At 28.7% G+C, this 12835-nt stretch overlaps 1 protein-coding gene across 3 annotated transcripts in view; it reads right to left on the minus strand.

Annotated features, from left to right (window-relative positions):
- Positions 1 to 8: 8 nt before the first annotated feature.
- LOC107164544 (dual 3',5'-cyclic-AMP and -GMP phosphodiesterase 11A-like) overlaps positions 9 to 12835 on the minus strand; it is a 92296-nt gene continuing 79469 nt past the window's right edge. For 2 of the 3 annotated variants that reach the window (XM_015512403.2, XM_089225958.1), the window contains 14 exons: positions 10709 to 10873; positions 7279 to 7368; positions 6998 to 7203; positions 6193 to 6374; positions 5085 to 5152; positions 4894 to 4986; positions 4746 to 4796; positions 4147 to 4293; positions 2643 to 2750; positions 2463 to 2572; positions 2008 to 2098; positions 1823 to 1923; positions 678 to 978; positions 9 to 615 (listed from right to left, as the gene is read on the minus strand). In XM_015512403.2, coding sequence (XP_015367889.1) covers positions 496 to 615; positions 678 to 978; positions 1823 to 1923; positions 2008 to 2098; positions 2463 to 2572; positions 2643 to 2750; positions 4147 to 4293; positions 4746 to 4796; positions 4894 to 4986; positions 5085 to 5152; positions 6193 to 6374; positions 6998 to 7203; positions 7279 to 7368; positions 10709 to 10873 — 1833 coding nt within the window. In that variant the 3' untranslated portion in view covers positions 9 to 495. Of the gene's footprint in view, positions 616 to 677; positions 979 to 1433; positions 1754 to 1822; positions 1924 to 2007; positions 2099 to 2462; positions 2573 to 2642; positions 2751 to 4146; positions 4294 to 4745; positions 4797 to 4893; positions 4987 to 5084; positions 5153 to 6192; positions 6375 to 6997; positions 7204 to 7278; positions 7369 to 10708; positions 10874 to 12835 lie in introns of those variants that run through there. The other variant, XM_089225959.1, reaches the window with a different exon arrangement.

The raw sequence follows: 12835 nt of genomic DNA on the forward strand, positions 1-12835 counted from the left end.
TATATAAATAACGTGCCAACAACAGTATTTTTAATTTAATAATATATAATATATTTTTCTAGCTTCGATAACGTGTAATATAATAAAAAATAATATTGATAACTCGTGCGGTACACAGTACTCTACGGAACAAAAATACCATCTTACATACATATATGTACAACTACGTAATAATATTATAATATTTTTATTTTTATTTTCCGTGTGCATAACTATAGATTTTTATAATTGTATTTACTATTGGTGTGTAAAAGGTAAAAAAAAATATATAATAATATAGTATTGTAATAACAAATAATAAATCAAACATAATATTATAATAAGTCATTACTCATTTATCATAAAAAATCTCATCCATTCTTATTAGCTTCATAATTTATTATAAATATATAATACGATTCCAGTTGTCGATCAGTCTACTTAAAGTTTCTCGAGGAAAAAAATACTGAATTTCAATTCCTGTTTTCGACCATTTCTTTCAAAATCTATACTCAGTTATTTTTTCTCCCCATTTGCGTTCTTGTAGTTTTCGTCAACCAATTTGCTCCATTGTTGCATATTATTCATCGCCCCTTCCTTCATAACGTTTAGTTTTGGATTCATTTGACCCAATGCCTGTTAAAAAAAAAATTATTAATAAGACATTCTTTGTTTCTGTGTCTAAAAATTTTGTTAACCTGGTATAATGGTAGACATATGTCTGCGATCCATCTGATCTGTAACTGTGGAAGTTCGTGCTGTCTCTCTCTGTCCATGAGAGCTTGAGGCTGGATTTTTAACTCGAATCTTTCCTTATCGCCTTGCTCAATGAATTCATCTGTCACCAGTCTGGCAGCTCGCTTTTGAACGTGCCATTGCTTTGTGGATGCTGCCAAGTCAGACGACGTCATCAACATCGCCATCAGCATGTAACGTTGAGACTCTTCATCCCAACTGTATTCTTTAGACTCGATTAGCCGGAAGAACTTGTTTCTCAGTCTAACAAAACAAAAAAAAATTTAAAATAGGAAGAAATACTAAAAATGAATCCAAACATATGGACATTATTTAGAACAAATTAAAATAAACCATTGTACACCTATACATTAAACATTTATTCTAATACCTAAGTTAAAAGTTATATTATATTATATTATGAAAAAAAGATATAATATCTATACACAATAAAGTTTTATAATCATTATCACAAGAATACCCCGTTAAATGTAGTTATACACACATACGCAATTAGATATGTTAAAACTTTTTTTGAAAAAGAATAATATTGAAAACATAAAAACCAATTTTAATCATTTTTGATTTCTATAACATAATATGTATACTTTAGTAATGACAATTTTCGATTTATGGATGAATTATTATACATGCAAGCTTATGCTAGTCAAAAGCTATAAAGACATTGAAATCATCATATCATTAAAAGTAAGTAACTGTAGTAAACATAAAATATTAATGAAACAACAAAATGTATAACTTTTTTTGTAAATATTGTAATTATAACGCTATAATTTTTATTTGTTTTTAAGGCTTTAACTGCATGATTATAATTTATATTATATGGTTTTTTTTAGAACACTTGTATTTTGAGCGAGTACTCGTCACTAACAAACCGGGTGGTTAACCACTCACCCATCTGGGAACTTGTGACGCCAGCCGATGTGTGACCTCAGAACACGCTAGTGACTATGGCCAACTACTGTGCCATACCAGGCCCCACTATAATATTTATTTTGATTACATTATTTTCACAACGCTGTGAAAATAGTTTATATAATAATTTAAATTAATTATGTTAGCGCTTAAAACGTGAATGTTTACTTACTGGAAGTACATGCAAAGATCAGTGGCCAGTATACTATGTTTTAATACTTTCATCACAGTTGAAAAACTTTCGGCAGATAGACTCGAGAATATATTGAGATTCTAAACAAAAAATATTAAATATATAAAAATTCTATACTCAAGTAATTTACTCGATTATATTATATTTATATTTATTCGACGTACCTCACTGCTAAGTATCATTACTGCGTGATTGAAATGATGATGTTCCATTGTATTTGTTGTGCCATACAATAAAACTAATGCTGATCTGGCTCTAAAACACAATTATAATAAATTCAGACTAAATTCAGACTAAATATCGATTTTAGTTTTTTAATTTGTTGTTTTTTTTATATAAAACAAAAAGTAAGATAGTTGCATTTAAATTTAAAAGTAAATAAATATAACGTGTATTATCAATCTGTTATTAATCAAAGTACAATGGCCACGCAAAAAAAAATATTATACAAATTCAAATTTTATAGACATTTGAAAATTCACGATATCTATGACGTTGACTTTTGATTTTAATATTCATCAATTATTCAACATGATCTTTAAAAAAAAAAACATATTTCTAGTTTCAAATACTATGATTACTTTAATTTTAATAAAATTAACCACTAGTTTAAGCATACTTTTCCTGGAATGAATTATTTGTACCCCGGTGATCGAGATCGTGACACAGACATCCGACAAACATTCCCAATACTTCAAGATCGGAGAACGTATTCTTCATATCACATCCCTTTAAACACATAAATATTCACTATGCACTCTGATTAATATTATCTCTATATTTTTCGTAATTTAGTTACCATCATAATAGCGAACATGACTTGAGCAACATTAAAAGCGTGTCTCCAGTTGTGATAAGGCACGTCCCTGTAGTTGCGTTTCACCGTTATAAGAAATCGATATAGTGTCTAAAATATAAATAATATATTGGTGTTATTGGACAAAGTTGATTGTTGTATTATTATTCATGATTATAACCCAACATTTTGTTGAATATTAATATAATATAAAAGATAATTATCTGTAAACAAATCAATAACATATTTAATATAAATAAAATTTAATAATACATAGAAGTAAAAAAAAGTATGCATTTGTGACAATACAACATAATATGTTTTAAATGATATCGTTAAATAAATACTTGTCTTGTTGTTAGATATTTACATATAGTGATATTCTATACAGAAATATATTAAGATTTCATTAAAATCCATATGATTACAAATAGAATGTTTCTGAATGAAAAAAGATGGATAAATCAAGTTTCATGAAAATGGTAAATTATTTTACACATTACTTAAGTACTTTTCATTTATTTGTAACAGGAATTAATAATGCCTGTATATACAGTATAATATTATCTTATATCATTATGCTCAATAATTTTAACCAATTAAAAAAGTATCAAGCTATTTTCTACTATAGTAATACAGATATTCGTTTAGGGCTACAAAGTAATACAATACCTACCGTTGATAAACATAATAATATGAATAAATAATTATCAGTTTGTATGGGTAGTAAATGTGAGTACTCAATGCATATTTAATTAAAAACTTAGTATTGTTCTGCTTATTGTTATCAGTAAGTTATAAGTTACATAAAAATATTTTGCATTGAAAAATAAAATGTACCTGAACCTTGTTTGTTATACATAAAAACAAATTAAACCAAACAAGTAATATTTCCATTTGTTGTTATGTTCATTCCCTATCAAATACTTTCCCAGGCAAATTATTTCAACGCTCATTATTCAAATTATAAGACATAATATGATATGTCCACTCCATTTCTTGCTATTCACTTATATTCTTTAAATATAATAAACAATATAAACAAATTTACTATTGTAACTACTGGCTTGCATATTAATATAAAATAAGGATAGGATTTTCTCAACTGAACAAATTTATTTAGTCAATATAAACTACAATGTGTTAGTTATATCACTGATACGCATTTAGCTATCATATTTCATAAATTCATAATGTCATAACATTTTTGTTTTTTGGAAACATTCTATTTGAAAACTTTTTTTCCGATAAATTATATTGTGTTACGAATCGTGTACATGTAGTTATGCTTAAAACTTTTCGTTTATGAATTACCAACTAGATGCATTGAACAGCAGTAACATAAAAATTTAAAAAAAAAATCATTATTGCGGTAGAAGTTACTAGGACATAAAATATCAATGATTTTTGTATACTTCAAGCAATCATTTAAATGATCATTTATACACAAGACACAACCTACATTAAGTGGTTTATCGAACATATGTTTTACTCAGTATACACTCACTTCTTTCTCAATGTTAAACGTTTTAACGAGTCCTAGTTCCAAAAACATGCTCACGGCTGCCATCAGCATTTCGTCGTCGTTAAGTGAAAAATCGTCGAATGCAAGAGAATATAAATTCAACGAATCAGCAGCAGGTACTGGCATACCCTAAAAAAAATAATACATTTATTTCTTGTATGGTAACAGTGTTTCGTTAGTATATTTAATATTGACAACTCGATTTATTTTGATTTTGTGATTTCCTATTTATTTGAAAACACATGATTTGACACTTTGTTTTACGTGAAATAGTGTAAAAATATATTCCCCCTTTTATAAGTCGTTCGCGTCAGTAGGTACATATCACACGCAACGAGACAAATCTAGAATAATAACAATATACACTTTCAATCCGTTCAAATTTGCGGGGGCATTAAACTATGGAAAACACGGTCTAGAGTTCAATGACTGGCGAGTAAAAGTTTTTTCATTATTTTCACAATACCCGAATACATTGAATGTTTATTCTGGAATGATGGTGTATACTTGAAATCGAAGCCAAAAAAGTTTTAAAAGCATAGGAATATTAAAAAATAAATTTACAAGATTATAGAGCTCACCAGGATACGTTCCACGTCTTTGTTAGAAGCTGTCGCATGATAAGATAGAACCTAAAATAAATAAATGAAAGAATAAAAACAAACATTTATATAACTGTCTGATGCTGTATAATATATTAGTTTTTGCACGCCCGTGCGGTGATCTTACTTCAATGGAGACTTTTTGTCTGGCCATCGCCTTTTCTACTTCACTATACATGAGTGTGTTATGTATTCCCAGTCCACAGAATATTGTAAAAGCCTATAACAAGTGAAACGTGGTTTTATAAATATTTATAAGTGAACCGCAAACTAAATCTGCAACATCACGTAATTGTCTTGTATATTACAATATCTTACCTCGAACAACTGTTCATCGTAATCGTCGAATGGCGACGAATTCAATTTGTTGATTATACTGGCGACACCTGTTAAGTATTAAACGTATTGGTTAAACGAAATAATATGATCCCTCAATAAATCCTTGAATTAATGCATTTAAAAATATAATGATATCTTTGTTCCAATGAGCTCACTTTGAACCAATACCTTCAACTGGAGAGTATACTCTTGAAACCACGTTGATTCACATCTGACCATCCGAAAAATCGATCAAAATATAATAGTATTACGTTAAATACTTTCGGAAATTGAATATAATATGAAAATAGCGATGGCCATATAAAAATTATAGTGATTTACTACCCAGCCTACGATTTTCAAATGTCGATTCCGCAGTAATTCTGATTATCAAGCAACTGTTCGATTAAGATATGAGTTTTACGTGATATCGTTACTCATTAGTCTATAATTATATCGTATTTTTAGGAATTACCGAATACGTTCGTACCTACCTGATGACGTATCTGTTATTATTGTGGCACGGTGAAAAATTAACAGCACGAAATGATTCTCACGAGTATTAAAAGTTCTCAAACTATTGTGTTACGCTCAGGGCTGGTGAAAGGTATGTGTGACCTTCTCATAGCCTATCTTTTAAGACTCTGATATCACATTGAAGATTTTTTTTTGTATGGATATATATAAGAACTTTATTAAAAGTTTCTATCTTTCTATCGCTATAGCATTGGATGAAATGGTAGAGCTGTAGAAGAGTACCATACACTTCCAAAAATATCATTAGACTACCATAGAGTTTCCTAGGATTATGCTATATGCAATAAACACTTCATCATTCATCTACATTTTTACTTTTCTTCGATTAGAAAAAAACTTATATATTTAACTAATTTTTTTGTTCGATGAAAGATGTTTAAAAGCGAAATGTCCTTCATGACAGCATTGACAGCATACCTACATCGTATGTATATTTGTAAACCTATTTAGTTTATTTGTATCGTCTCTCCATGCTAATTATTCGATAAAATGGTTATTTATTACTATTTATTACATATTTTATAAAAAATACTAAGAAATATGTTTATGGTTGTATTTGAACTGTGATTACCGATTATTTGGTCGTTTTTATTCCTGATGGGCATGGCCAAAAGTGAGTTGATGCCAGAATCTACGATTCCTTCGCTGCACTCGTGCTCATTGATGTTTAGTACCTCCCCTGAACAAGCTACCCTCTCAGCAAGGCTTTCCAGATAACGCGATACATTCTCGCCTTCCACCTTTTGCCTAGAACTATTTCATAAATATTTAATAGGTTATTTGTGATAATGGCTTTATATTATATGTATTTATATGCGTGTAAAATGTGTATTTGAGAGATGAAGTTTATATCAAGTAATTTTTTTTCTAGATAATTAAATAGTTTTTTTAAATTAACGATGTCATGATATAAATGTATATATATATATATGTAATAAATATGAACGGAGTGTCCCAAAAGCACCGTATCACCCTACGCGGAAAACTATAGAGATAACTTATGTGTGTTTTTTTTAAAATTATTTTGATTCTGAATTGAGCGATTTGTTTTATTAATTATGTGTGGTCTTATTACTTTTTTTTGTATCATAATCTTTTGAAGTAGTAATAAATAATAACAATACTAAAAATGTAGATCATTTTTTTCGATACATGTTCAGTATACTAGCTATTAATTTCACTATTACTGAATACGTAATTTATTTTAACTTGGTTCATTTTTATATAATAATCAAGATAAATAATATTAAAAAAAAAAAAATAGTTATTTGAACATTTCAAATATATTAGGTTAAATTATATTATAGTTATGTTTTAAAGTCACTAGTACAATTCATTATATATATAAGATTATTGTTTAGTGCGTGTAATCTTACTTTTTAACATTATTTTTTATATTGTGCTTGGGTGAGTTCAAATCGAACAACTTCGAGAATCTGGTACTGTCGCACGACTCGTCTACGAGCAACACGGCCGCCCTTTCGCACTTCAACAGCCTCTGGGCCCTCTGCATTATCTTCATTATTACTTTGTCGATAGACGTTTGTTCTTCGAATAGATCGTGCACCACTTCCAACAAGTTCTGTAATGACGTCGGTTAGAGTTTTTTCAAACACACCGATAAGTTCAACTCTTCTCGAGACTTTAAATCACTTACCCTGTTTCGATCGTATTCGGCTCGGGAATCCTCGACGATTTGTGCGTTTGTAATGGCTATACCGACAAATTGTAAGTACGTCTCGAAAAGCTATAATCCCAGACATTTTGATTAAATTATATCGTTTTGAAATTGTATGACTCAATTTTAATAAATAATTTAGCACTATGGATTTGGGGAACTGGGAATAAAGGGTTTTTTTAGATTCTAGATTACAAATCTCTGTTTTAACTGCATGTTTTTATTGGTAGTTTTTGAGACTAATTATGTCCCAGTCAGATAACTAATTACCCAATCTTATTTTTAATATCCATATCCCTAAATTTAATTAAAATGCATTACATTTTAAAATGGGTTTCATTAAAGGGTGGGTGTTCATGCATTTGCATATTTTTTTCCTTTAATAATAAAAGTTGCAGAGTAGGATAACAATTTGTTTACTCGTGACATATACTCGTCGCAATATAAACGAAACCAAAATTTTTGTGTTGAATATATTTGCATATTTCGATCCATTGTTTTTTCGAGTATATTTATATTTTATTAGTGCATAATAATGCTTATTTAGTATCTTTAGGTTTTACTTGACATTTAACAATTAATAATTGTCTATATTAATTATTATTTTAGAAATTGTATTGTTATTAATAAATTTTATCGATTGGAAGTACCTAAAAAGCCAATTGCTATACATTAAATTATATAAAATCAAATTTTAAGCCGTTAGCCGTTAGCCACTGAAATTGAAAATCTTGAAAATCGGGTATGGCTTTATTTGATGCAATTAATAAAGTAAAAAATGTAGAACAGGGTCATAAAAGTAATCAAAACGACAAAAAGAATTGCCATGTTTAAAAAATTTCAAAAACTTAAACAAAACAATAAAGGTTTTTTTTTTTTTTTATTTTAAACGTAAGACATTCCTAGCCTTACGCTATCTAAATCTAGGGATATTTGACAGTTTTAATAGTAATAGTTTAAACATTATAACATGATAATTAAATTTTTTTTTTTTTTAAATACTAAGGATAATATTAGCAATTGATAATTTTAAGATTACAATAATATTCTGATATTTACATATTTACAATAGTATAAGTAACTGAATTCGTAGATTGAAGATTTGGATGTTGAGAGGTGGCTTAGTGTTGGACGCCGTGGGGACGACCTCGTTTTAGATATGTGATATGTGTGTTAATTAAGGAGTGGAAGTGATGAGGAGTGGAAATTTATTTATTAGAGATGTTAGAGCAGCTAGGAGGGGGTTTAGGATTAATTTTAGCTCGTTAAGAAAACTTGTAACGATTTGAAGAAGTTGATCGGATGGTGGTGTATTTGCTGTGGCTTCGGCATATGAGGGTTTTTCTCTCGGGTTTGAGAGTAGCGTATCATGCACATTTCTGTGGGGTGCAGGTGGTATAGCTTGAGTTTGAGTGTGTTGATTATCTCTTTATGTTGTTTTAGTTTTGGATTTGATGAGGCTTAATATTTTTTTGAAGGTTTGGCAACCTTTATAATTGACAGCGTGGTTTCCACCACAGTTAGCACATTTTGCTGGTTCCTCCAGTTGTTTTGTGCAATTATCGGTGAAGTGTTCAGCTCGCGATTTTCGGTGGCAGTAGTTGCGTGTATGTCCATACTTTTGGCAGTGATGACATTGGGGAGGACCAAGTTGTCTCTTTATGTATTTGAATTTTATTATTGAGTTTAATAATTTGGTGATTTTGAATAAATAAAGGTTTTAGTATACTGTGTACGATTTCAAACATTTAAAAAGATAACACCATCAAGACAGAAGAAAACTGAATGCCTGATGATTTAACTTGTTTTAAATACGCACCTATCACATCGGTAGATTTCGAGCGAAGTTTTTCCAAATATAAATATTTTTTGACACATGGACGACGTTCTATGCACTTTGAAAATATTTCAAAAGCAATAATTATTCAGTATAATGCACAGAAGTAAGTATAACGAAATACATAAATATAATTTTCATATTAAATTAACAAAAAAAAACTAAAATAACAGTTTAATTTTTCAGACAAATCAACAATAAAAGAAGACTAATACAAAAACATCAATTTTTTATTTAAATTATTCATCCATTTTATTTTATTTTTAAGTTTTTAACAGTTTTGAAAAATAATATACACCATTTCAAAACAGATTATAGATGTTTTTGAGCATATTTTTATATTTTTTTAGGAATATAATGATTTTTTTGGTCATATTTTGTACATTTTTAAGCATATAATGACGTACTATCAACCATATTTAAAAGTATATTTAAAAATTTTTTACAGCATATATCAAAGTTTTTTGGAGCATGAACATCCACCCTTTAAGAATCATAATACTAATATATTTTTGCTTTAAAATGTTTGCATAGTCAAAGTTTTTAAAATATTCTATTAAAATGTTCGAAGAACTGCACAATTAATGTGCCTAGTTAATGAATGATTAATTATAATATGAATCAGGAACTAATTCAAAATCAATCAAAAACTTTCCTTCATAGAAAACATTTTGCTATTCAATACCTACCAAGTTTTTGACGTAATGCTGTATAGAATAGTTTAAACTCAATTACAGTTGAACTTCAAGGATATATATGCGGACGAGCGATCGAAAGCTAACCAACTTTCGGTTGAATACGTTTATTTAACATAATATAAGTATACTAACAAAACTGAATTATTCCGTAAAAGTAAACAATATCATACTATAGTATGTATTATACAATCAAATTACACAGTTATTATATTATAAATTTTAACCGTTAATAATATAATTATAACGCAAGTATGTTTAGGTAATGATAAAAATTAAATGTGTTTATAATATTATTAAATGTTATTAGCTTTAACTACACGACTTATATTTATATGTGTATACGAGTAGTAAAAACCAATTATTTGATTAAGATATGTCGATTTCACGGAGTTATTGAAAAATAATTACTAAACAAAAAAATATGCACATGATACGTAGTTGTATATAACGTATTACATATCAATATATCGTTGTAGGTTGTGTTCTTATCGTTTTAACATATCGACAACAAAAACAACGTTAGTACCTATAATATTATTATCAGAAACTAACAGTAGCTGCTTTATTAATTCGCTAATGGAATATTAACGAGGTAAGTACGCGTGCACACATATACACACATGCATACATTGTGTACATAGGTACATGTATATAGGTAATATATCCTAGAATTTCCAGATTTAAATGAAGTTCATGAACGGAGCAACAAAAAATTGGCATGTAAAGTATGTAATGTGCAGGTACACACGATAAATACCTGACTACTGCACCACTGTGCTCATCGGGTTTACAACAGCTAATCAGTTTGTCTTCCGAAGTAACTCTACGTCAAAACCATCCGCAAAAGTTTCCACCCCGATTGTAAAATATTTACCTTCTCGTCCATGCTGGTGAAATGCCCACCGTCCTTGTCCGGATTCTTGTTGTTAACTTGCGCCACCGCTATTATCTCTTCGTACGAATTTTTCACCGGCATGCACAGCAACGATGAAGTGTAGTATCCCATTATGCGGTCTACCTCGTCGTCAAATCTCGGGTCCTGAAATTCGATATTTTATGACGACATCGATTTATACTGTGTTATGAAGTAGGTGTTTTGTTTTCAGACATTATTTAAATTGATAAGACGTTTTCTGACGTTGAATATAATAATTTATAACAACATTTTCACATGCCATAGCAAATTATTTCGCTGTTGAAATTTGTTCTCATCAAAAGATTTTAAAACCACATGGTAGACTCGAAATATTATTTTTAATATAATTGATAACTTACAAAGAAACAAAGCGAGGAAAAAACTGAAATAAGATAGTCATCAGTGACGATAAAAATAAATGAACCGATATTAAAATTAATCGCACGTACATAATATTTCTTTTAAACAAAAAAGTTAATAAATTATTAATTTTATTTCCAGACAAACATATTTAAAAGTCTTATATTCGTTTTAAATGAATAAAATTTACATATTTTATTGTTCGTTCCACTTGAAATTTATATTCCAAGTTAAAGATACATATTTGTATAATATTATGATTCAGATATCACAATAAATACTATGCTATACTTTGGACGATTGAAACTAAATACAAAATCATAACATTATTAATTTGTACGATTACAATAAATGTAAATACAACAATTATTGTCATGAATAGTATCCAAAATTCTATAGCCTTAAAACAAAATCTACTTTTTTTATTTACTTCATTAGTTTATTAATTTTTTTTAAAAATCAATAGGCAAATTACTATGAATTTCTTTTGATATTAATTTTGAATTCATTTCTCAAGATAATAACGATTTCTATTTTACGGTGGAACAATGGGATTAATAACATATTTAGGAACTTATTGGAATTATGAATGATCACCAATTAATAATAATAATAATATAATACCAATAATATTTCTTGTAATACAATTCAAATAGAAAATACTAACCAAATGTTAGTGCTAATATTAATTAAACGATATTTATGTTCGTATTACCTTCCAAGCTGTGCCAACGGTTACGAAATCGAATCTATACCAATGATATTAATTTCTTCTCCGTATGTATATATTAAATTAACTCTGACTATTATAAATTAAAATTAAATAAAAAAAAAACACAATATTTTAAATTGATTTTTGTTAATGATGCAATAATTTTACTACACCAATAACTGTCACTAAATAAATGTTACTCAGAAACTTATTGGAAACAAGGCCACGACAGTGAAATAACTGGGTCGTATACCTTTATATATCTACGAAAGTTCGAATTCTCTGACCGGGAGAATAGGTTCACGTGTATCCATTACGTGGACGCCTTCCACCGTCCTCACTCTGATTAAATATATAAATATATAATATGCACTCACACAGATGACACAATAATCGGGGGTAGTTTCGGTTGAGAGGGAGGGTTTTCGAAGATGATCCACTGCATGTATATATATAAACAACTGGAATTTCATTAGCCCACGTCGACCATGTTAGATCGTATATATAATATTATATATATATATATATATATATAGAGAGAGAGAGAGAGAGAGTGATGCAGGGTGAATTGTATGACCCAGTTTTATTTTTCAAACGCACACAGACAAAATACGAAATGTATCAATAAACGTCGATTGTACGGCCTCCAGAAGTATGTAATAGCTGTGTAGTAAATTTCTAAAAATGTCTGAGAGAGATGATGTAAATAATATAATATAAAATAATAAATGATAACGCCGATAATAATAATAATATACAAATAAAGCGCGTTAAAAGGCCAAAAATCTTTCTGAGTTCTCGGAATATTGTAATAATATATACAACCAATATAATAATATATGCTGTGCACGCAACCGATTTTTATTACGTGGTACTATATAAATAATATCTGGACACTTTATGATACGCTGGGCACTAGTCAGAAATCCATTTTATATATATGTATAATATGTGTTATAATATTGAGTGAATCCCCGTGTTTGTCTTCGTAAACAGCATCAACTCGCTTTTTT

This window comes from Diuraphis noxia, unplaced genomic scaffold (assembly GCF_037042655.1).
Source record: "Diuraphis noxia isolate RWA-SAM2 unplaced genomic scaffold, SU_Dnox_SAM2 contig0004, whole genome shotgun sequence".
NCBI lineage: Eukaryota > Metazoa > Arthropoda > Insecta > Hemiptera > Aphididae > Diuraphis > Diuraphis noxia.